The 27319-nt window shown below is 36.7% G+C and overlaps 1 protein-coding gene across 7 annotated transcripts in view; it reads right to left on the reverse strand.

The window, feature by feature from the left end:
- The window catches only part of DPYD (dihydropyrimidine dehydrogenase), a 336532-nt gene that overhangs the window by 223943 nt on the left and 85270 nt on the right, over window positions 1-27319 (reverse strand). For 4 of the 7 annotated variants that reach the window (XR_005953933.1, XR_005953934.1, XM_041421778.1 and 1 more), the window contains exons 4-6: window positions 21038-21125; window positions 10612-10773; window positions 1427-1623 (exon numbers count right to left, since the gene is read on the reverse strand). Coding sequence is in view for 5 of the 7 variants with exons in the window: in XM_041421778.1 (XP_041277712.1) it covers window positions 1427-1623; window positions 10612-10773; window positions 21038-21125 (447 nt within the window). In the remaining 2 variants the exon portion in view is untranslated. Of the gene's footprint in view, window positions 1-1426; window positions 1624-7007; window positions 7120-10022; window positions 10068-10611; window positions 10774-21037; window positions 21126-27319 lie in introns of those variants that run through there. The other 3 variants (XM_041421782.1, XM_041421779.1, XM_041421781.1) reach the window with 3 other exon arrangements.

Consider the following 27319-nt stretch of genomic DNA (forward strand, 5'->3'; position numbering starts at 1 on the left):
TTAAATTCAAGTTAAACCATGACACAGTTAAGATCACACTGCTTCAAATACACAAGCATGTAGTGAGCAACTGTAGCATTGTACTACAGCACTGAAGCAGCTGCAGGAATTCCTGCATTGTATTGCCATGTCCAACCTGAGTCCAACCTGTCACCAAAAAGAGCCTTTTTGTTAAAAACCTCTTATTAATTCTGACTACTGTACAGTAACAAAACTGATTTTAATCTGGTATTTATAACATAACGTGCTAACATGATAACGTGCTACTGAACAGGTAAATAGGTGTTTCACATACTAAATTTGCAATCCTCTATGGTAACTAGTTCAAGTAAAACAGCTTTACAGTTAAATGCCTATGGATTAACACCTTGGTAATTTGGTAGAATAATTCTGAACCTCACTGGGATAAATGCAAGTAATCAGTTCAACTTCTCCAGAACTGATTCTCTTTCTTGCAGAGCACTGAATAAGTATTTGACATTATGACATTATGGATCAATTTCATTAACCGTGTCAACTCTATTGATCTCAGTGGTGCGGCATTAAGAAATGTAAGTGCGTCACCCTTCTTTCTCTCTGTTTCATTATATTTTTTATTTTTCAAACACATTGTGTGAACGCATTTTGTACTCTTGCACACATTACATTTTAATTTTACAATTACAATTTAATTTTGATTTTGAATGGCTTGGTATCCACCAGTCAGTCTGAATTATCTCATACACAGGGATTCCAACAAACCTACTAGATTTGATCAAAGCCATTACTGCAGTGGCAAAAATTAATTTTCTAGTGTAGAGGACTGACAACATAGAAATACTAGCCAAGGGTTTACCATACAGGAAAACTGCAAATGTACCTTCTTTTATGTATTTGTAACTTTCTGAAGGTTGAATTGCAGGGGGCTTATTTCACCCATACGGTATGGGCTGCAAAAGCTGCATTCACTGATGGCTGATTGCCACTGTCACCTTTATTTGCACAAGGGTAGTCCAGGAAAGCATGCTAAACCTAAAACTTTCCAGACAGAAATTACTATCTGTCTGAAGCATTTTAAACATTCTTTCACTAGGACTACAGGTACTTAACCTTGTTTTAGAAGTTCTGGATAAGAGAAAATGGTTCCTAGAAACAATTTTCTATTATGTTAATTTGATAATAACAATAGCACTCAAATTTAACAGGTCATATGAAGAGAATATAGGAAATAGCCACCATATTTTCAGTTAAAGCTTGCCTGCAACTGTACCTCTTTTAACATGAATGATCAATTATTTAAATAATTAAATAAAAAGTGACTTTTACAGATCTGAAATATTCTGTTCTCTTCCTTTGCTAAAAGTCAAGCAATCATATATAAACAACAGTTTTCACTATGCTTTCTACAATCATTGGAAGCAGTGCTTTGGTATCATTGTTTTATTACCTTAAGCCCCCGAGGTACTCCTGCTTTTCAAATATGGTGATGTTTGAATAGCCCAGTCGAGCCAAAAAGGAAGCACAACTTAAACTTGCAGGTCCTGCACCAAGAAGAGCTATCTTCACCTGATATGCTTCAGGCATATCTTCTAGAGGAGGTAGGGAAGGGTTTCTGATCTGACGAATATTCATGGCTTTGAAAACCTGGAAAGCAACACAATCAACAGGTTAAATGCTTTACATTCCCTCCTTAAATTTTGTTATGACTGACACAATGGAAACTTCTGCTAGTGCTGTCACATAGCTGATATATTACAGCAAACTCACAACATTATAGAGATTTCCAAATGACATGACCTGTGCATTTGTGAGGGATGCTCTATTAGGAGGGTTTAGTCTTTCTATGGGTCTTTTTGTTTTAAAAATCTCTGAAGTCAGATTTTTCACTACTGTAAATTTCACAGAGAAGACTGATCCAGACTAGCAGTAACAGAATAGGAACGCAAAGTCAGCCAGATGGCAGAGAATCTCTGCAATGCCAAAAATTTCCCTGCAAACAAATTATTCTTACTAGTAGAAAAATACCTCTGCAAGCAATGCAAAGGATTACAGTGCCAGTAAAGAGGCTTTGCTTCTTCAAGAGAAAACCTGCATGATCATGGAAAAATCACTTACAGCTTGAATTTTAGACATGGTAGGTGACAAACTTTAGGTGGGTTTGAAATGTTTTAGGAACCACACTTAGTCTTCAGTGCTATATTTTCATTTGTAACCCATGCTTTAGATGCCTCCTCCTAGACAAATTTTTATAGGACTTTATTTCAGTTTCTTGTCTATCTTATTTAATTTGCTGTCCACTTTTTAATTTGGTTTCCAGAAACTGTAGACACACCTGAAAGTCACACTGTTATCCCCCTGCCCCAATTATTCACTCACCTGCATAATGGTGATGATCTGCTCCAATCTGTCCTGACTATTAAAAATACTTAGGAACAATCTCTGCCCACTGTTCTGTATTTCTACAGAAGCCAATGCAATGGGCTGCTAACCTGGTTGTAATGTCACACAATTCTGCAGATTTGCATTAAATCAGTTCTATACTCAGATATACAGGTAAGAGGTGAAGGCAGAAATATTCTGTATTGCCCAAGCAAGATTTCACTCTCCTCTGCACGTATATAGAAATTGTAGGAAAGGAACTGAGTCTCTATTTTGTATGATCTACAAAAGGAAAAGGAATAGACATACAGCCTTAGAGGCTACTAAACATTAGAAGCATGGAAGAGCACAGGTACATCTTCTTTTTACTTTAGGCATTAGGGGGAAAAATGTTTAACCCAAGCAGTATATATTTGTAGCAGACAAAATAATTCAAGTGCATTGCATGGGAATTCTCAGTCATATCACAAACACCATCAATGTAGCATCTCAAAAACTACCAGACCACACTGCTGCCCACCTATTTCAATGCAGAGCTGTGTTCCCCAAGTCCCAACTAGTCCTCTAAAATACATACACTGATATTCGTCATAATAAATATCATATTTCAACTATTTAGAAGCTTACCAACAGATTTTACTTTCCTTAGAACTCAAGAAGCAAACGGTTTTCAAGTTAAACTTTGGCAATTCCACTCATGATTAGAATTTTTCATTTATGTTTTGAATCAATGTTCATTTTCTTCATATGCACTTGAGCACTCATGCTAGGTAAACCAATGATTAGTTCCTTCCCTCTCTAAAATTTCTGTGTCAAACTCCCCCAGTCTTTGTAAATTGATACAGCAGTTTAACAAACTGCATGAAGCAAGAGACAGATAATTGTTTTAAAGAAAGAATCATTTAAACCTGACAATTCATACAATATGGGAAAGTTTAATGTGGTTATTAATGGATTTCACAGGCTGAAAAGCTCATACTGTACTGTGAAACTAGATTATGATAACCTGAATGCAATGATATTTCTAAAATGTCTGCTTTGTTATATTCATAAGAAATTGCTTGAATTATAGCAAATTTTCATTAGTCTCATATAGTTAAGAAGGCTACACAGTAACAAAAATTATATAGCCTGCATATTTAATGTGCATATTGAACACTCTGAATATGCATATGCCTAACAAATTTACTACTAAATTTACTTTATTGTTAACATAACTATTTTTATATGTGTTATTGAATAGTCATACCTATCTAATAAATGTTACACTGAACTTCCACACCACTGTAGTGCAGTGTTAAGCTTCAGAAACCAAGCACTCATGCAGAAAATCCTAGGAGTTCAGGCTGAATGGTCAACTTTAATTCTGCCTATTTGCAAACAGGGTAAAACTGTCTTTATGCAGCACAGCCAGCTTGTGTGGCAGTATCTTGCCATCTGGAATTCAATGGCAGTTTTGCATATTAAGGCTGGCAGGGTAACTGTGTGAAAATAGCAAACTGCTTTAATATATTTCAAATGATTTTTACTCACCTCATGGTGAAGTTTCCCTATACTGTAAGTCACTTAATTAAATATCACTGAATTACTCTGTATAAATCCTTTGGTGGCCAGAATGAGTAACTAGCAAGCAAGTGTTCAGAGACACATTACATTCAACTGTCCTTTCTGCCTCTAATCTCTTCAGACTATGTTCATGATGCAGGTAAAATTTAATACTATTACCCTTCTTTCCAATTTTCCTTCAAAAACATGGTTTCTTTCTTGCTTGGTGTTTGGATGGAGTTTTTCCTTTGTTTTACAGAGCTTTTTAACCAAGACCCATACAGGAAAATGAGACCAAATGATGAATTTTGAAGAAGAGTCTCTCAGTGAAAAGCCTCAGTCATCATCCTCATGCCTGCCTTTCCTTCTGGCTCTCTCTCATACACAGATTAATAACAGACATTAATAACATTAGGCATTATCAAATATGACAAAATTATCATAACTTCACTGTCTAGGGCCTATTCAAATTAAACCCACATTGATTTTGTCTACCTCTTATGCCTCACGCCCATTAGAGTCCTCCAAGAGGATATCCCAGCTTATAAAACATGGAGATAAAGTCCACAAGTGAGATCCAATTTGACCAAACCAAAACAGACAATCTATTCTGCTAAGTTCCAACAACTGAAAAAAATTCTCTCTTGATTCACATTTGTAACATATTATAGTTCTCCTATTTGCATCACTTCATTGTGTAAAGGTGTGAGTGCACTTGCTCAATGCTCTCTACAGCATGGCTCTCCATAGTGTGAAATCCAAGTGTGTTGTATTCTCTATTGCAAATAAAGCACCCTTTCACTGCAAAAGGGTCATGTTCCAGAACATTCAACAAAGAGCATGATTCCAAAATATATAAAAATAATGCAAGACATGAGTTTGTATTCAGGTTCCACAACATGTCCCACTTGAGCCAACCACAGTGGTTTCAATTGTTGAGCAACTGATTCCAGTTTAAATTTCCTGGAAAGTCTTAGCCAAATCATTGTAGCTGCTTTTGACAATGCAGATAGGGAAAAGCTTATAGTTAGTTCATGAAATAAAATTCTAGTTCTTTTCTTCACTGCACCACTCTTGTATTAGAATGTTTTGATGAAAAGATGTGACATTTGGCAAAGAATAGCAGGTGACTCAGAGAAATGTATTTTGCTAATCAGATGAAAATAATGAAAATAATTTTAAGGCAAAGCAAGCATGACTTAAATGAGTCCAAAACATTTTAAACCATTAAAACAGGCTAGAACTGATATTCAGAATTTTTACCTCAAATTTTATACAATTTAAAGTAAATAAAATAGCTCATTTCAATCAGTGTGGCATGGTTTAGTTGACAAGGTGTTGTTTGGTTAAAGGTTGGACTTGATGACCTTGGAGATCTCTTCCAACCTTAATAATTCCATGATCCCTGGCAGTGTTGAAGGCCAGGCTGGAGGAGTCTTTGAGCAACCTGGTCTAGTGGAAGGTGTCCTTTCCCAAGGCAGGGGAGTTGGAACTAGATGATCTTTAAGCTCCCTTCCAACACAAGCCATTCTTCTACTCCATGATTGCTTAAAACTATTTTTGAACTAATACAGTAAATAGATTGCAAGATCAATCTCATTGTTAGAAAGTGAAAGACCTTTGTCTAATCCTACAAAATGAGACACTTACTCTGTATAGCCAAGATATAGAGAGAAGGACACATTTCAGAAGGACAAACAGGACAATTTAACCTTTTAGTAATACAAGTTTCGATTTGATAACTAAATTTTTTATATTGTTCAGCTATAATGCTTGGATCCATGTTTAAAAGGCTCCAGAAATAAGTTTATCAGTAAGGTTTACAGTTAAACATCCTTCACTAAGGCAGTGAGACACCAGTTACTGACACAGACATCAGAATCTAGCTGGAATTAATTTTAGTGTGAAATGTATCAGTATACACTGAATTGTTGTCACATTTTACTAGTGCAAAGACAGTAGAACACAGGCAATGAAATCAGGAACATTTAGGAACTGGTTTTACTAGTTTCGCACTTTCCTACTGGTTTCCATGGATATTTATCTGTAGGCTGGTTTACATTAATATGGGGCAGTTGAATATTTAAAGAAGAAAATCATATTCTGCATATATTTTAATGCAAAATAAAGCAAATTGCAAGCACAGTAAGCTTCTTGAAGTTGTCAAATTACATAATCACCCAATTAATTCCATTTAATTGCACTGGATAGCATAGGATGTTACATGAAGTGTTTTTTCCACAGACACGTGGTAGTTATGAAATGTTCGGGATCTTCCCTCCGCAATTCAAGAGCTAAAGTTGCAATATTTCAAATTTTTATAGAAATAAGTGGGTGCTTACAAAACTAGACCCCAAAACATCTTATTAAAGACCTTTTAAACCTCCATTATTCTAGTACTAAGATATCCCACAGATCTAGGACATTGCAGAGTCCAAATCTCAACATTTCATGAATTCCACCACTAAACAGACTTAGCAACATTCATGCAAATGCCTTAAAAGCAAAAAAAATATACTTAACATCTGTAAAACAGATATTAACAATAAGGGGGTTTATATAACTTGCCAAAATATCAGGAAATCTTTTAACATTGGCCAGAGAAATCAGAAGTCCTCAGATTCATCCCCTTAACTATTGTAGAAAGCGACACCATTCCCTTCAGACAACCTGAAAATTTTTTTATTATTATCATGGATTTCAACATGACTTAAAAGATATAATTACCTAAAGATGTATTAAAATTAATACTGACAAATAAAGGGCTTTTTCTATTTGTCCTGCTGTCTTAGCTCCCCAGAACAGCCCTCCTCTTGCAGATACAGCTCATGTATTCGTGCCCAGCCTGGCATCCCAAGGCCATCCTACTGCAAGAGAGGCAGCCCCATGAGAACCACCTTCTCCTCACAGCTGCACTGCAGACTGATCACAGCTGACAATTTGCAGCTCAAAGAGGATCCTAAGCCCAAGGGCACAGTGTGCCACTCCATGGCAATCCCTCAGGTAAGACATTTCTTCCTTGACTGTGGTGGGCTGGGGAGAAGGGAGGTTCAGCACTCAGGCCCCTCACCAGAACACTCCTTCCAGCACAGGTGCTCTGCTGAGCTGTCCCTAGGTGAGCAGCAGGTAAGCTCATCCAATCCCCCTTTTTCAGAAAAACAGGTATCAAATTGTCTTTTCCAATTCCTTTTTGCTGCAGCAGCAGTCAGAATGTATCTGCAAAGAAGAACAAACCACCAGAACTGTAACTGGCACAAGAGCCATAGTACTAAATGATTTAGTGTTTCTATCTAGTATGCAGAGATTAAAATAATACATTTTCTATTTAGCTTGTGCTGCACCATTCAGAATGATTAAACAGAAACAGAAAAGAACTTTTAGATTCAATAAAGGTCTATCAAAAAACATAATAATTTGAGGGTTTCTTACTAATATGATAGCAGATAAGGTAATAGACCTCACTTCCTTTTCACTACAAGCTTGCAAACTAGTATTTGAGTAACCAGTGATTTTAGTTCACTTTGGGACTGACAGCCATATACCTTATGCTTACATGTATTGTCACTTCAATCTCAGTGTATTTTCAGTGAACTTGTGTTCAGAAAAGGTTGTTTCCTGATTCTGAAGTACTTGTGCAAAGGAGACAGATAAAGGCATTAATATAATTTTGACCTGTGCAAGTAGCAGGTGTAACCTGAGCTTGACACTCGACATTTATAATAGTGAGATTTACTCCATGTTACTCTCTAGATGCAACAGTTACCATGGTAACTGCATCCCAGTACACACATTCTACATCACAAATACAAACGGACACTTCCCTTTTTCCAGTTAAACATTTAATTGTCGAAATCCACATTTTATCAGGCTGGACTACGATTCACTTTGAGAATGAGCCAAACAGTTGCAAAACTATGAAAGGGCAGAAGGGAAATGCAGGCAGCATAAGGTGCCTTTTTTTTTTTTTTACTGTTCTACCGTATGCAAGACAAATATTTTACAATTAGGGAGCTTTATCTTCAGTATGAACAGATGATCAGTCATTGTCCAGAAGCACAAACAGGCACACGTCATACCCATATATTTTCCATTTTAAATCCACATTCCTGCTTTACTGCAATTTTATCTATTATCTCAGCTAGCAGTTGTGCCCTTTTATTATCGCTCACTCTCATAATGCATCAAGTCTATGATCCTCAGACTAATTCCAAGGGAAAAAAAAGCCTAAAACTGGCTTCATGCACAACGGAGTTTTCAGTAAATAAGCCCCTGTGGGACAAATATTACACCAGGCATGAGAATCACCATGCAGCTCTCATTAAGACTAACACATGTTGCATGCCTAAATTACACAATTTGCTAAGTTACTTGTACAGGTAGAGCTGTGAACACACTATCTGGGCCAATTCTTGCATGAACGGTAGCACCTTACAATTTTCTTCAATATTATAACTAATATTTTTATAATAATTGTTACTTGGAAGCACTCATACCATTATATTTTTTCAACGATACCTACTTTCACAGCAAAATTTAACTGAAAAGTAAAAAAGTACTAATTGCAAAAGTGACTGCCTATTATTACTAATTAAGAGTGCTACAATACATACAGATTCTATGTTAAACAGCAGTAAACCTAAAGGTTATTAACAACTTTTTTCTTTTACATTTTTTATATATTAGATTTATAGAAACATAGATAGTATGAAAACACTAAAGGTAATAAATTTTTTTTTAAATCTTCTTTTTGTTGGACTGCCATATAGAACTACACAACAATTTTATTCTGTTAGAGCTCCTGGAACTAACATTATTTTAAACAAACTTGAAACCCTGAAAATTACTTGTCCTCTGCAGTTGTCGTATCAATCATTATACTAGCACTGGGGTTTTTTAATAGATTTCTATAAAATTTTGAAGAAAAATGGCAGATATTTAGCATTATCTATCAAGTCATAATTCCTCTCTATTAATCATAGAATAAGAGCTAAAAGAAGACACAAATCAAATTATAACAGATATTACTTGCATTTGGTACCTAAACAGTAATATTTCTCCATTGTATTTATTATCTACTTGCCGACTGTTTAATCTTTTTTGGTTGGTTGGTTTGGGTTTGTATATTTGGTTTTGTGGAGGGTTTAAGGAAAGAAGAAGTCTTCTGCTTTGCAACAAATACTAGCTTTTTATACATACAGAATAAAGGCCACTAGAAGAAAAGCTAATAAAAGTGTTTCTTGACTGATAAAGCCCAACTATTCAAAATACACATAGAACTAATACAGTTCAGTGTCTCTAGTCTCATCTTGTAAATGAGAACTTTGGATTCTTACACTTGTGTGTTCAAATCTCAAGAAAAATGAAGTGGATAACTATTTAAATGACAGGAGAGGAGAGAAGATTCAGAAACAGCTAGCAGAAAAGTTTATCAGGTGCTCCAGAAGATTTACAAATCTCCTGGAGAGAACAAAGGAAGGATACAAACAGATAAAAGGAGAACAGCAGCAGCAGGTAGTAATATTTGCTCATCAAATCATCACCCACAGCCACTGAGAAGAGGGTGTGAAGTCTATGCTTTGCACTAGAGGAAAATACTGGTCTTACAGATATCATCTGTTACTTCCAGATTTATTTGCATTTCTATTTTGGTCTGTTCTACAAAGTTTTTTTTTTCCCATGCTTTTCAAAGTTGACCGGAACTTCATTGTGTTTGTGAATAAGATCAGCCAATTGGCTCATGATACAGAATAGGGACACAAACATTAGTTAAGGACTGTATAGAAATGTACAGTCTTAACACATTAATATGATGGTTTTACTATAGCCATAACGCCCTCACTTTTACAGAGGCCAAAATAATAATTTTTACAAAATGTTACTTCAGATACATCAGATGAGGTATTATCTGAGACCTTGAGTTAGGTAAAAATTCTCTATGCCCTCAAAAGAAATTAATAAATGAGTAATTGCCTCGGTCTTTCTTCAGACAGAAATTGGAGCATTAAAACTACACAATCCCAAGCAATGCACAAGAAGCTCAACAAAGACCCATGCAAAGAATTTCTAAGGTGAAGCAGCAAGCAACAACCTTTGCTTCAGTAGCCAAAACATGCACCTACCTTTATGAACTAGTGAATTTACACATATACACTGTGAATCTGTACCTATATAAATAGATACACATGGACATGTATTTTAGGTCAACCTCAAACTATGTAATTACTTAGGTTTGAAAAAACAGGACAATAAAAAGAAAAAGTCATCAGAAGTTTATCCTTTGTCTCAAAGCCAGCACAAACACACATTAATTCTGCTATAGAATCTACCCTATGCCCAGAACAGTTCTACATCTCCTTAATATGCATGCACTTACAGATACAGCTGCACTTCATCTTTTCTCCTATGCAGCCTACTTGAGCAACATTCACAATTTCACCTGAAATAAATCTTTCATTATAAAAGAAACTGTCTCAACCACCAGTGTGTCTAAAGAATCATCTTGTTTACAAATAATGTTCCTTATGTTCCTATAATGTATTGCATTATAAAGCATTTGAGTGTGCTGTAAGAAAAAGGATAATTATTCTAAGCTTTCTATGCTTTAATTTTATTAGTGTCAACTTTTTTTAAAAATAATCATTAACAAAGGTAACCACAGGTAATACTCAATAGCACATAAAAAGAATTTAAGACATGTGCAAGTCCTACCTCAGTAGCAAACTGCTGCAATCCACCAATATTGATTGGTCCTTCCTCAGTGCCATACAAATTGCAGCCACCAACACAGAGATCTGATGTTGGACACACCATTCCGCATGTCAGGCCAAGTGGATTGTCAGAAAGAATCATTTTGGCAGCTCCATAGTAATTCTGAAGGAAAAAGAGAAAGGAAGAAGAAATAAAGACAACAGTCACATACCAATGAAGCAAAAATTCAAACCTTCAAGAGAAAATTTTGTAGTAGAATAATATATAAGCATATATGTTAAATAACACTTAAATGTACTAAGATGGTACGCAAAATTCCATCAAAGACAGAGAAGCAAGTCAGCAAAAACTGTGGATTATGCAAAGGTAAACTTTTGCTTTTTAGCTTGCAAAATGGTTAAAAGCATCTTCAGTCTGAAGTGGTTGTAGGATTTTTAGTAGCTTAACAAATCTACCTTCAAAAACTACAATTGCTGCATTATGTTCTTGAAAATATTCTCTCCATTTCTAGGTCAATTGGGCAGTAGCTGAGTTGCAACCCTTGTTACAGGTATGACCAGAAAGTGCCACTTATACTACCAACTCTTTACAGCTCAGGAATGAAAATCTTATTTTACACATCTGTGCACACCATCTCTGTGGATATTCCTGTCCTTCACACCAGACCAGCAGTGCCGATTTTCCCAGACACATGATGAGAGGACTTTCCATGTAGCCACCTGCAGATATCGCACTACTGAATTCTTTTTGATCTTTTTTTTCTCAACATATAGTAAGCAGGGCAAACACTTATTCTCCTGTTTCCTTGAATCATAAACGAGGGAACTAATTAAAGATGTTACCTACAAACCACAGCTTCAAAGATTCTCAATATTCAGTGGACTTCAGAAAAGGAACAGTCACCAGCTATATGAGAACTAGCAAGGATTTTTTCCATTCTAAAACTCTAAGGAATGGACTCTAACAAGTTCCCAGTGTCTGATGCCATGAGAAAACAACCTCTGGTGGTTTTTTCAGCTGGACAAATTGTTTTAAGAGGAAGAATCAGAGGAAATGACAGGAGTGACCTGAAGTGTCATTTAAAGGAATAGAACTACTGATGGCATTTCTGCACCTACATTATTGAAATAATATTGTAATTAAAGCAAACTTTATACACACGGTATTTTCTTGTGTGTCATCAGTACAGAAGTGTAGGTAATAATAGAGTGTAGTACTTCCTTAACCACTTTTTCCACCTCCTCTAAAAGTCCCACCAAGTCCATGAAGATGGGTTAAATCTAGAGTTACCTTCTAAGATCAGAATACAATACAGTATATCCTTAGAACTAGCACATGACTGAGGTTCCACTAAAGTTTCTTTAGTCAGAAATTAATGCTGGGGTCTCCTTTCAGCTTTCTACACACTAGAAGTATCTGAGAGGCTAAAAAAGAGTATATTGTCTTCCTCCTCCACCTCTTCCATATTCCAGTCTTCAGTAAAAATCAGCAGTAAGAAACTGTTGTTTATAACAAGTACCTTCACCTGTCCTGTCCTAGGACAGCTGACCCAGAATAGAGAGAAGATGTTCAAGCACTGTGAAGTACTTGGTCATAGCAGACCCTGGGACTTTCTATCAAGTAGGATAACGCACACAGAAGTGTTTATTCAAAGCAAATACTTTGCCATATAGAGTAAGAATCCACTTAGGAATAAAAGGAGCAGTGTCAAGATCTGACAATTCAACCAACAACGGGTAACAAGAATTTGGTTTGGGAGGTTCAAATTCACTATAGGCATATTATTAGACTGAGCATTCAATTCTCTAAACTTAAACCAGATCATGCAGACAAATACAGAGATTATCAAGAAAATGCCAAGATTCAAGAAATGTATTTGCAAACATAACTGGACTCCTTATTTACAGTTGCTGGTCTACTGCAGACCACAAACCTTTGTCCATCACCTGGAAACCCAAACCAGCTGCCTAGGTGTACTTTTATGGGACTTCCTTAGACAGTATTAAACTCTACTGAAATTCTAATCCTGGCTGAACAGGCAACCCCTTTATACAACTGCTCTGAAGAATCTTCAGCCATTTCCCCTGTGGTGACTAGTAAGACATTTTATTATCCCCAATGCTCACTTATTTCAATGTAAAGGTATATTAGTTAAAATGGAATTGTACGTATTAGCAAACAGTTTTGCTTTTCCAGATTATTATACTGTTTTAATTTGAGATTATCAGGGATGCTTAAAAAAACCTGTTAAAAAAAAAAAACAAAACGTGCAGGCTCAATTTGGCAGCAAATTACAGAAGCCCAATTGTATTGGAGATGTCACTGACACAAATTTGCAGACAGCAGAGGTGAAAATCAATGCAGGAGACCCACATCTTTCCAAAGCAGCAATGAGACCAGCCTAGTCACCCTGCAGCATCTTAAGTGGCACTAGATACCTGTTCCTCAGGCAATTATATCTAGCCATTCCTTTCTTCTACTCTAAAGGAACAATTACAAATTAGTGCTGGTTATTTTCTCACTAACTCAAAGACAACAAAATGGTTTTCAATGAACTTTTGTTCTCTTTTATGTTTCACACATATTAGACTTACAGTTTTCCTTCCTGTGTTGTCCAGTATCATTACATTTATTATCTTCAACTCTGGTTCAATGGAAACAAAGTGCATTTCCATTTCAACAACTTCATTAAGGATTTTCTACAGTTTTCAGCTTGGTAATTAAAATCTATATACAGACCTAGTTATTATGCCTAGAAAGCAAAACTGTTAACTATTTCTTTTTTTTTTAATTAATTTTCTTACATATATAAAGTATATTTTCACACTTGAACTGTGTCAACACAGCTGGCACATCTTATTTCTTTTGAAAGCTCAAACCAAACTTTGAGTACAGCTATGCTATAGAAAGACAGAGCACAAGTGACTTCAGAGAGAAAGGCCTAGGGTCAGTACGGGTATAGGACCAAGATCTCAGTGTTTAAAGGGGATATCTAAGGAAATCTGGCCCAGAACACCATACCAGAGTTTGGTAAGAAGGAAGCTGGAACTGAAGACTCAGTGGGGGTAAGGCCAGCTACTGCTGAACTCTTACTCTGGGAGAAACGTGATTGAGTACATGAAGGTAGAGAGCTGATTTGGGAAGTTTTGAGAGATTGCTGTCATGATCATGAGTTCCTGCAGCTGGCACTGGTAGTAGTTGCACCTGAGAAAAAAGGAACTGCATTCTCTTGAAATAAAAGCATCAAAAACTATATAGTACACACTGCCATGCTAAATATTAAGACCTTAAATAAACTGTATGAACCGGTATATATCTTCTAGTCTTAGCACCTAAAACAATTTTAATGATAAATTAAAAGACAGTCACATTTGAGAACAGCAGGGCAAGGCTTCTGCACTGCTTCACTAGTGTGCTCCAACTGTGCTAATGTGGGCACCTCTAGAGATGAAATGGCAGCACAGGTTCAGACTGGACTTGGTTTTATGGTGTGCCAAAACATGATTACTCTGTGCTAATTTCACTACAGGTAAACTTACAACATTCTCTCAGAAGAGCCACAGCTCCCTTATTCTCCTTTTCTACATTCCTGAGGATCGGTATAAGCACCGTTCCCACTGCCATTCCTGCTCACTCCCAGTGAAAGGATACTGCCATGTGCTGCTGCCACAACTGTGCAGTGCCTCGAGAGCAAGACCACCTGCAAGCCTCCCACCTTGCCAGGGCACAGAGCAGTGGGGAGAGGCTGGGCTCCAGGCAAGGCTTCATGTGCCTGGCCCTGAGTTGCTTCATCTTTTCTTCCTTCTATTCTATTTCATCATTTATCCTATCTTTACTGTGCAATTATCTAACATAACAAAAAATGAGAAATATGTTTTACAATACTTGACAAACACTGACAGATAAATTCAGTACGTCTAGTAAGTTACACTGAGTGGTGTTATACAAACTGTGTTACAAACCTACAAAGCATGCTAGTACAGTAATAAATGAGAGTTTGCAGTATGGGTATAGTATCTTAAATGTTTAGTTACACAAATATATTTTGCTTATGCAGCTTTATCCTTTTTAAGCTGAAAACATGTATTAATGATTATATTTATCAGTGACATCAGAAGTAAAATATTCATAGAATATTCACGTTAAAAAAAAATATTGATCACTTCATTCTACAAAACTAGTGTGTAGTAGGCTGCATATAAAACAGACATGCAGAGATGCAGACCTGGCAGGCTGGTAACTACGCACATGTTGTACATGAGAAAGGATCATAATTAAAGGGAAGCTGGCTTCATTAAAATGACAGTTGCTTCAGTGCATGGAATAATGCAAGCTACCTTAACAGTTTGGAGTAATTTTTGTAGATGTTTAAATAATAAGATGACTCAGTTGGCCAGTTTCTTGCAGACGTCACAGAGGAAGCAAGTCTAAAACTAGAATGTTTCTGAATTTTTTAATGAGATAAATGTCTGCTCCTGCCTTTGTTCATAGAATCTTTTTTCCTGTGCATTTCCATGGAAATAAATTAATCTAACTGGATAAGATGTTTTGTGGTTTCCTACATCACAATGTCAATAAATTCTACATTGCTAACATAGGGAACAAAAAGAAGCCTTAAACAGATATCAATAATCAGAGGAAAACAGGCAGAAGAGGATCTCCACATGTATAATTTGGAAGCATTATATAATTTGCATGCAAATTAGACTGTTTTTACGTGAAAAAAATCTATTAAAACACATAGGATCAATACTGAGAGACCAGAAGAAATTGCATTTACTATGAGGAAATGCTTATAGCATCCTTTCTTTCAATTCAATTCAAGAGCTTTTTTAATAAATTTATTATGCATCAGGGTGTTTTGAGATTGCAGTTTTCTAAAAAAACTGAAGAATATGCATTATTATGTTTTATGGAATAAAAATTAATACACTGACTTTATCAGAATTTGGAGACATTGTGAATACTTTTACAGGAAAGAAGAAAAGAGTCATAACTTCTTTTTCATCTGGATTTAAGTTTAAAAAAGGGAAACATAGCAAAACGCATGGAAAAATATCACCACCTCCTATTCTAGTTCATGTTCTGCAATAGCTTTAAAATTTACTCAAGATGTATTGGATTAAAACATTTCCACAGACCGAAGAGTCACTTTTTAAAGTACGTTGTTATATAAGGAGCATTTTTCACACTGACACACACCAGTTCAAATATAACAAGAAACGCCCTCAGTCTGTCAGCCCCCCCAAATATCTTCCAAAGAAGAATGAACAAAACATAACAGCAACTTATCAAATCATACATATTCCATATTATAATGCTGATGATTTTTAATCAATCCAGAAATCTTTCACATCATTTGACTTGTGTCATCATAACAGGACTGTAATTTCACACAGTGTCACTATCTTTTTATGAAAAAGAACGGAAGAAATATCTTGTACTGTCATTTTGTCCTTTGTAGTCTAGAATGTGAGAGATTCCTTAATTGACATAGTGTCATCGCAAAAGTCTATTCTACATAATTACACTACGGCGACTGAAACCAGCTGTCAGCCATTCCATTACACTAAGTACAAACAGACATCTCAAGAAAAGTCACTGTTTCATGTGCATCAATTTAACATCATTCCTAATTTTTCTTTTAAATTCTTTTTTTTTCTTACTGTTTTATTTGGTGACCTGAAATATACTACGATTAACAGAGAAAGCTGAACGAAACAGCACTTTTGAAAAACCTGGGCCTTCAAAGTAGTACTTAAAGATTAATTGTGATTAATTTCTGTATATAATTATTACCAGTCACCTAGCAGCTTTCTGACTTCCACAATCCTTCATTGTATTAACAGTACCATACCTACAGTATTTTACATATGAACTGTGACTCGTCATTTTCTACAATCTTTGCAATGGCATATAGATGTCTTTTGTTAATTTAGTCAGAGTTCCTCTGGCACAGAAAAAAACCCATCATTCTGTTTTTCTCACCTGTCATAATCTTATGTCTCTCAACAACCATTCTCTGTGGCAATCTTCTCTTCATTTATTTTCTCTTAGCAATTCCACAATTTTTTTATCTTGTTTTCCTCTGTATGCACACTTGTCGTTTTTCTTATTTCTAGTGTACTACCAGAAACACAGTTTCCTTTACTCCCTCAATCTCCCAAACTTCAGATTTACCCTTATCCCTTGGTATCCTTCTCTGTCTTCCAGTTTGTTCCTCCTCTGATTTCTCCTTTGAAAAAAAAACAGAATTTCAATCTTGAAAATCCCACACAAATGTTCTTTGGTTTCATTTAAACCCAAAGATTCCTCTGAAATCCTAAAACATTCCCCTGTGTTCTACAATTTTCTCTGTACTGTTCCTGACATTAATTTCTCCCTCCTCCATTTCCCTCACGGTGTTCTGCACAGCCCAGGGAGAACCTTTTACCTTTTTTCCAGAGGACAGCATGGCTTTCTGATTTGGGGGATTGGATTGTTTTTTGAGTTTGTTTTCCAATGTGGGGTTTTCATTTGGTTTGGGATTTTTTTGGGGGTACTGGGCTCTTTGTTGTTCTTCTTTTTCTCATGTTGGCCTCCATAGAGTCTGTTAAAAAGAGTTCATGTGTCAGTGCAAACCAGCTTATCCTTATTATTAAGGGATGTTGGAGAATATGGTCTTTCTGAACACAGAAAAAACTGTAGAGAGTCAATGTCAGGAATCATTGTAATAATGCATGGGTTGAAATAAAATTGTGAGAGCTAGTCACAGAGGGCTACAGCAACCAAGTGATTTCTGTAAGTACTGATAACAAAAAAGATACTTCTGTACCCCCAGTTCTTCATTACAGACTGAGACTGTAAAGGCTGAGTCACTCATTCCTTATGCCTGTGCTGTGTAACAAAAGTTACACAGCACAGGCATAAGGAATGAGTGCACCAACAGTTGTTTTTCAATGCTACTACTCAAACCATAAAGACATCTGATAACAAAAGACTCCAAGGCTCTCTCACTGAGCAGTTCAAAGGTAAAGCATGTGAGGAGCTGCTGCTTTCTAAAGGGTTGCTTCTCTGGCACCATTTTGCTGAACAGGAGAAAAGCTGCACACCCTACAAGTGTTCAGGCTGAGACATGCTTCTGGGAAATTGTAGGATTTTCTGCTGCTGTAAAACATTTGCTTGTGCCAGCCCTAAAGGATGACAAGTGCTAAAGCTCCATTTTACAAATTCCTTCTTGCTTTGACATATCAACACAGGGAAAGGAGGGCATAAAATCCTAAAATCATTCCTGGTACTACTTCAGGGCTGGGGGGGAAAAGCTTCTCCTGCAGCAGCTGAACACATTTGGACTTTCTTTAGTGTGTTTTTTTCTTTTTAAAGAAATAAACAACTATGACAGCACTTGTTCATTATAAAGCGAGAAATACAGGTTTTGCAATGTGGTGGTATTTAAAGAGGACAGCTGGAAGTCAGAATTCTTGTTTGCCATCTTCTGATGTTTGGAAACAAAAATAGTAACGCGTGCCTGGTGAATTTGAAGTCTGATCTCTGAGAGACACAATTGCAAGCAGTCTTTATGAACTGAGAAACACGAACTGGGAAGACACAATGGAATAGATTGTACCTTTATAAAGTGGAGCTGTAATCCAGTTTGTATGGAAAAAGAGAATGGAAGTTGTGGCCTAAACTCTACTGAGTCACAGCAGCTAACACAATACAGCATAAGTGACATCCTTTCTCTCAAAGAGGCTCAAGGCTCATTGAGTCTGGCAATTCAATTACCCTCTCAACCCAGGAACAACCCTCCTCCCTTGTCCCTCTCCTACTTCAGAGCTCAGGTCTAATGGCAGAACAGCCAGAACGGCTACATTGTACATGGCCTGTAAATATCTAAAAAGCCTCAGGCTTAAGAGAACAAGAATCCCTGACCCTTTATGATTGCTATAGCCATTTCCCAACAAAACAAACCACGTACAATAGAGCTTTTTAATACCTGACAAAGTAATTCATTTTCAGTTTACTGCTGTCTAAATAGTCTATATTAATAATGAATCATGTTTAAATAAACACCCGCATGCAATACTGCTTACACAAGGATAAGGACAGGGAATTTATTGAACACAATCTTCTCTAAACAAGTAGAAGGGTAACCAGCTGAAGCAAGTTTCTCAAGTGGGTGATGAGAGATTCAGACACGAATCTTCAGTTAAGTCTAGAAAATGTACCCCAATTCCCTGAATCTATTGACCTCAAACACATAAATGTTCTATGTTTCACCTATTTATTTCTTCTAGAAGTTATCATACATATTTATAAGCTTATGGATTAGAAATGGGAGTTTATTTACAAGATGAAAACAGCAAAAACAAATTTATCATATTGAAAACTATTTTCAATGACACACAAAATATCCTTGATCATCTTAAGCAGGAACTTCAGTGACAATAATACAGAAATTTTCATCAAGCTGAATATTCAGACTGCTGAATGATAATATCTAACTTATTATTTCAATAGAAGTTCTGCAAAATGCATAACAAATTGAAAAATTACTTACTGGTTCCATTAAAAACTATCAAAATTATAAATGATATATTTTAGTTTTCAAAAGCACACTATTCTTGTCTTCTATCTGGCCTAAAAGTGTATGGTGCAGGTACCACCACAGCAGCAGAATGAAAGAGAGTACTTTATCGCTCTTTCCATAAAAAAAAAAAATCCTAATATCTGTTGCCATCTTATTGCAAAGGTTTCCTACCTTCTTGATGATTTCTCATAGGCAGCTCCTCACAGCACTAACTCCTCCTTCTCCGCACAGCCAACAAACTCCATCCAACTTCTCAACCAGCCAACCTACTCTGTTACAATACCCACCCTAATTGGATCTAGCTGTGGCCTGTTAAGGGTAGGCCTGTTCCTAATTCTTCATAATTAGCACAGCTGTAACTCCTTAGGGGTGAGATTACCTTCATCACTATCTCTATTCTCCTACATTCAATTCCATCCACAAATATCCAACTTATATTTCCCTTCGTGCAGCTTTAGACTGCATCCTCTTGTTCTGTCAGTTGCTGTCTGGAGATGAGACAGAGAGTAGCAGTTCCATTACTGCCTTGTACCTTCTCTGCTCGGTTTGCCTGCTTCACGATGCCTGAAGAGGTAATAAGCAGCAATATGCCACAAACTATACTGTGGCTGCAAACAGATGCCTACATTCATGAAAATAAATGCAGCAGTGACAGGATACAGATTATATATGAAAACAGCCTATGTGCATATACTGGGCATAATGCCAATTACTGCAAACCACAGCAACGTGTATTTACATGATAATTGATACACACATTTTAATATTTCCTCTTATCCTAATGTTTCTTGTTAAGGTGCAGGATTTGCTGGTGTCTTCTCCGTACCACCCAGATTAGTAAAAGCAATGTGGCTGTTCACTTGCACATCAAAGTGCTGCTGTTGGCCACTCACTTCACTCAATGTTGCCTGTGTTGGCCCTCTCAAATGCATGTAACAGTGAGAAATGTTAGAGCATGAAAAGCAGACAGATAATCTTTATAGCACCCTCAGTAGATTATGAGTCTAGCTGGTTTCATACAGATGTAAGTCATAGGGCAGCTGATGACTCCACAGACACAAAATAAGCTTTAAGAGGTATGGGGCAACCAATATCCAGTCATCTCTAGGCTATCCTAGATGTCCTAATAATTCACACCAACTTTGCAGTAACCTTTATTTATTTCTGTTTATGACTATTAACAGTAATTTGTAAACCACAATTCAGAATAATGTTTTAAGATCTCATTATGATCATCATAGAGTAGTCTATTAAGAAAACGTACACTACCTCCAAAGAGGAGGGCCCATTTATTCCTGTAGTATGTTATTAACACTCCCCGTGAGTGACTACACTTGCATTAAACAGAGCCTCTTACGATAAAGGACAAAATATTCGTTGAGATTATCATTTTTATACCAAATTTCTGCCTGTGGGAAATTTAAATTATAATCACTTCTTAAAAAAAAAAAAAAAAAAGAAAAAGAAAAGCACCAACACCCCCCACACACCTTTAATGAAAAAAAAATGAAAAAAGAGGTTTGTAACTGTAATAGCCCAGGTAGCAGGAAGGTTAAATAATGAATGACCTTATAATGCTCAGGTTTTTGAATACCATTGTGTTTGAAAACCATCCAAACCAAGAACTTTATAGAAAAAGTGCCATGAAGAAATAGATCTGCAGTATACACTAACTGTATGGGCATAGAACAGAAGTAAAAATAATCGATATTAGCTGCCTCAAACTTCAAAATGTCTGCTCTAAACACTTTATTTTGAAGACTTTACAAAGATAAGCCTTGAAATGCAATCTCACCCACAAAATTGCAAGTAACTGCTGTTTTCTCCTGCCATGTACAACTCCAAGCCCGACTTTACCTTGTTTGCAATACTCGTGATGAATGACTTGATGTCCAGATTAGTTGGGCAACTCTTCTGACAGGGGGCATCTGCACACTTTAAGCATCTACAGGAATAAAAGAAAATGTTTCAAGGAGACATGGTATACAAGTGCTGCCAATAGCATAAGGTTTTCAAGTTAGCATGCTAAAAGATAAGCCACAAAGCAATAATGTGTAACACTTGCACAGAATTTCTATTTAAAACCTCAAAGCTCTACATGATCATTATTGACTGACATCAACACAGATCAGTTATGTCTTTTTGACTGCACTTTACGTAGGAAGGCAGAGGGTACCATTTACAAGCACCCAGACAACACCTATTGAAGTATTAGGAAACCCTCAAATTACATAGAGGTAATTTTTTCCCTGGAATCCATGACTGCTAAACTTCTGACAAGTACATTTTTCTATCTGAAAACACCTGTGCTGTAAACCTGAATTTATTAACTAATTTCTGGAAGTCTCATTATGGATTAAATGCTGAATGTTGGACCATCAGACATACAAAAGCAACCGTATTTCCGCAAAGGAAGGAATTACTTTTTACTGTATGTCCAAAGAATAAGAACAGCTGATGAATTTTCAAGTCACTTTTCTATGAATTTCCTGTGATAAGTCTGACTTTTGGAAACAATTCAGAAGTCTTATACATACTCCCAACCAAAATCCCTAAGACCACCTTCCTGTCATTTCTAATTAAAAAACCTAACTAAGTAACAAGGTGACAAAACATCCTAAGTAATAAAGACTGATTTTCTTTTTCTGCATAGTTATACATGGGGGTGTGATGGTCTGGTTTCTTGCACCAGTCCCATCTAAGGATTAAGTCCTCAGGACAGTCTACACAACGTGCATTAAGCAAACCTAAAAAAAAAAGATAGAGTCAGCTGAAGGAGTAAAATGGTTCTCTATTAGACACAAAGGTATTAGAACACAGTGTTGGTTTTATAGATCAGTGATTATCACAGGTCAAATGCCTAACTACTTGTCTCAGAGTTCATTAGGTTATTCCAGATGCTCTTTTGATACTGCTTTAGTAACAGTCAGAATTAATTCAAATTGTAGGTTTAACAATGTATGGAAAATGAAATAAAATTTTTACATATTATTTGAGCTCAGATACTTATGTAAGTTCCACAAGTCTACCTTAATTATTTTTATTCAGTGCTAGGTAACAACACTGTAAAACTGAGTACTTCAAAACAGAGAAAAGCTGCAAGAGGCCAGTGAACTACATACAAAGAAATTAAGACTACATTAAAATGAAATAAATTACTGGAATACCTGCAGCAAAACACTGTTCTGACTTTGTCAATCACACACATCAGGGGTTTTTTTTGTTGTCGTTTTTACAGTTAAGGGTGGAATACAAGAGAAGGGAAAGCTAGTTAAGTAAAAGATTAATTAGCATTTCATCTTATTATTCATTGTCATCTAGCTGGGTATTGCAGACAACATGGCACCAGAAAAATTTGAAGGCATATGTGGTAGTGGCTGTTTAGATTTTCTCACGCGACTAGTCATGGAAAAAAGGCCCAGAGGATACTTAAAGTGAACAGGTCTCACAGGCTCCAAAAGATGGGAAACCTACAGAAGCCAAACCTGGGTTCAACACCACACTGGGTTACTAGTTCAGCTAGGTGGGATGTCAGAAAAGCATCAGCAGGTTTAGCTGCAGCAGCTGAACATAACACTGCCCAGCACTACCTGTGGCTGGTACATGTTAAAAAGGCTTTAAGAAGAAAAGGTGGGACAGGGACACCTCAAAAGGTTGTGGCCAGAACACAAGAGGACACTTTCAGCATTCTAAGCAAACAAGAATTTCTCTTCTTTAAAAAAAAGCAAAGTTCTAGTATTAGAAGCCAGCAAAAAAGGAGATGGGTTAGAAAAAATAACACCACTATGAGGACTCAGCTGAGCACTTTGCCTGTGTAGGCAATAAGGAAATAACAGAACTCAAAAATCATGCAATTAAGAGAGACATCAATTCCATTACGATTTTTTACTCTTCACTTTCCTCAGTGATGTTTTCTTTAAAATACAACAGTCCCGTATTCAAAATCAGAGGAAGCACACTGAACATAAAATGCATTCTGTGGATTATATATAGAACAATCTCATGTCAAAACTGCATGGCACCTGGCAGGATAAGATGTGTACAGATTATTCGTTCAGACTAGCAAGCATCTTTAGCAAATTATTTCTCTTTTGATTTTTGAGCTGCTTCACAAATAACAGCTGTTGAAAATGTCAGCTGCTGGGAGGGGCAGGTAAGGCAAATTTAAATGTGAGCTTTAGGGAGGAGGGGAGGGTGCCATGAATATGCCAGTCCAGACTTTCTCTTATAATAATACCATCTTCCAGGCACTCTGCAGACTAAAGTGCACTAGGCTGCCATTAATCCCACTTATCACCATGACAGCTCAGTAATTACATGCCTGCTATAGCTAGGTACTGTAAGGTACTGTAGTCCTAATAAAACATCAAGCACTGTGCTGAATGCATGCTGGTGAGGTGTTTTATTAAACTTGGGGGGTTGATCATCAAGTGACATTCGTGTTGACCTATTTTTCTATCTGACAATAAATTATCCTTTGACCATACCATCACAGATATCACAGAGTGCATTTACTGTACAAAGGAGCAAAGGTATTGCATTCTGAAGAATCAGGCAAAAAGAATAAATAAAGTAGTAGAGTCACACACCAGAAAGTTATTACATAAATTGCTGCAAGTGATTGATCCTTTCAAAAATCACAGGCAAAATACCCTGCTTAAGGGAGCACACCAACAATTACAATGAGCTTCAGTTCCACGTGCACATACCCCAGTGGAGAAACCTTAAGCATTACACTTCCTTTCTTTTTCTTCAACTGTCCTCCCACCCTGAGAAATCCCACCTTTCATTTTACAAGGTTATTTTATTACTATGATTTTGGTTCAAAATATTGTAAACAAATTAGAAATTTAGATTAAATGTTTCTAATTCACCTGTCAGCTCCTAGCAAATTAAATAAAGAGGTGCATGCTCATTACTTAAAAAAACCCAAACAAACAACATTCTGGACTACCTATGGACCTGTGGTAATCTGAGAATACATAGCTCATCATTTCTTAGTAAAAATACAGGAAAAATCCTACCAACTATCAGAAAACACCCTATATTACAGATTTCTCTGCCATTGCTCATGGAACAGTATCTCCTTTAGAAATATAGGCTCTTTTGAATCTTAAAAGACACCACATTCACTTCACATGCATATTCATTTCCACATAAAAGGCAACACCACAGTCTTTGCACTGCAGAAGAGAAAAGGAAGCCATAGCCAAGATAATCTTCAGTTAACAGCTTTTGTTGGGCAGTTGTTGAAATATTACCCAACATTTTATTTTAAAGTTAAAATATCTGACCAAGAGTCCCATTTCCAGGTATGGGCCAGCTGTTAACACACTTTTGCTTCCAAACAAAAAAGGGCAATTTAGTTGTATTGTTACCTAAAAATGCAGCAAACAATTGTCTATGTAACTGGCAATAACATCACCTGAAGTGCAAGCACATGAATGCTGAAAGACCGGGGGTGAAACAGATAATCCAGAGTAATATTCCTCAACAAATTGTAGCTGATAACCCATCAAATCTTCATGTATCACAAACCAGAGCAAATAACCTTTATTATGGTTACTTTTGGCAGAGGTTTAGAAGCAAATTGAATCCTAATTCATTTCTGCAGGACATAAACAGTCATTTTGAAAAAAGGCTTCCAGCTCTAGTACTTGTAGAAATTTTTAAAACTTTATCCACTACTCCAAGAAATAGCCCTGATGAAGGTCTGTATGTACTTTCTGAGGCTTTAGTCAATTAACTTTAAGAGAATGGTAGAGCTAACTGCACCCAGTAAATAAGAGGTCAGCATGAACAGGAGACCCAACTTTGACCCGACCAAGGCTCTTCTTGGTTCCAAGCCTCTTGCATCACTCTGAGCTGGGGACAGTAAGCACTGAAATAAGAAAGCTGCATGTCAGGAAGAAATGAATCTATTATTTCCAAATAGATAAAAATCCCAAGTTGAATGCCCCTTGCCTTTGGTGGCCAAAGTGAAGAGCATTACATAGATTTTTCTCTTAAAGTTCAATTCTTTAATTACTTATGGCTAATCCTGTAGAATTTAGCCTTTCTTCTCCCCATTTGGTCTTGCTTCTTGCTGTACTGAAAGAGGGTCAAGGACAAACCTCAACCAAGATTTGGACATACACAGACTCATTTAATAAACGTAAGGGGTGCCAGGATAGAGATCCACTACTTAAATGGTAAGCCATTGGTGGAAATCTACTGTTGGCAGCTGAAAAAAGAAAAAAAAGGTGCCATTATTTCCCTAATTATAAACAAACAAAAAACCACACCCAAAATTAGCATTCACAGAGAAAAACCCCACATTCTTTTGTCTTTGTGCTCATTGCATTTCACAAGGGACAGAAGAGGAGAAAAGGATTATAAAGTAACTGGGTTTAAATACAAAAACACCGTAACAGTTGGTACATGGTTTTGATGAGTACCAAAGACAAATGATACAGGAATATTCAAAGTCAAGAAACAGAAAAAGGAATTCTTACATGCAAGACCAAGAACTCTGTTGTGTAAGTACAATGTGGCAAAGAGAACAAAATCTTAAATTAGAATCACCTATGAAAACAATTTTGGACTACAGAAAAAACAAATCTAATTGCCAAGACGCGTCTAGTATAAAGGGCACCAGAAACTGTGCAAAACACAACAATACAGACAAGCAGATATCCTGGTCCTGGATATTTAATACTGGGTGAAAGGCAGCAGTCTTTTAGGTTATATTGCAGAATGACATGTGAAAAATTCTGATTGTGAGAAATGCCTGGCCTGTTAACAATGGCCAGGAGCTGTAAGAAACAAAACATTCAGCATCATGTAAATTGGCAATACTAGCTGATATCTAAAGAAAGCAGGAAAGACTCCCACACTGTCACTGTTGCCTCTTCAGTCACCTGAAGTCCTGTAAGCCTTATGTAAATCCATAAAAAATGGCACTACTTCTCTGTAAGTTCACATGACTAGAGGAAGCAAATTTTAAATAGATGCACTCCACAGGATTAGAGACAGACATGGCATTGCTGCTGGCAGTTACAGGACTCGTAAGGGAGGTGCTTTTTATCAAAAAGAAGAAACGATCAGAGTTGAAACTTAGTCTTCAGACACAAAAACCTCCTACCCTAGCACAGAATAATGGCACTTACAGACAAGGTTATTTTTGGACACTTAAGAGGTGGTGAATCATATGGACATAGGCTCCAAATCATTCTATTCATCAATGCCTCATCTTTCTCTTTTCTTCTTTGGCTCTCTACACAGCCGTAATTCTTTTCTCATCTACTTCTGAATCCCCTTTGAGTGCAGGAACTCTCCTCTCCTCTTTGCTTCTGCTTGGCTGTCTTCCTGTTTTCTGTAGTCTTTCTTCCCCATTCATCTGAAAGTTTTCCACTTCTCTGTCCTGTAACTTTTTACCATCTCCCATCACAACTTCATTTTAATGGACAGTGTTGATAATATAATAAAGGAGCCACTGTCTGCCATCAGGTATCAGTGACAGTGGTGAAGGAAAGTGTGTGCCAGTTACTTTACAGTCCATCTTCTGAGTCGTTGTCAAGTACCATTCAGCCCATCAGAAACCTCCATTTCTGCACTAAAACTGTCATTGCCTTATGTCATGTCTTCTGCATGCTTTGGACAGAGCTGTCTTGGTCTGTGATCAGACTCACAAATGGAGGCTAGCAAAGGAAAAGCAGGTTGGTGGGATTTCCTCTTAACCCCTTGCTGAGCAGCGGGAACACAGCCAGGCTCTGTCCACACTGCACTGTGAGGAGCAGCCTGCTCCAAGACAGTTCATGGGAAGTTACATTCTCCTTAAATTCCTCCTGTCGTCTTACTGGCACACAGAATTTTTCACCAATCATTTTGCAATATAACCTAAAAGATTGCTGCCTTTCACCCACTTCATGTACATAACTTCTATATGTTACTTTAATTGCATTTCTCTAATCTATAGTGTTGCTGAATAAAGCTGTTACATAAATTAGGATTAAAAATAGAAAATACAGTTCTGCTTACAGAGTACTGTAGCACAAAGCATGTATATCAGCTGATGCCAAATCAGAAAAACTGTTTAATCCTTTTGACATATTCAAAATCAATTTTTTTTTTATACTGATGGTGAAAGTAATTTCAACC

This window comes from Onychostruthus taczanowskii, unplaced genomic scaffold (assembly GCF_017590055.1).
Source record: "Onychostruthus taczanowskii isolate IOZ18803 unplaced genomic scaffold, ASM1759005v1 scaffold7, whole genome shotgun sequence".
NCBI classification, from domain to species: Eukaryota; Metazoa; Chordata; class Aves; order Passeriformes; family Passeridae; genus Onychostruthus; species Onychostruthus taczanowskii.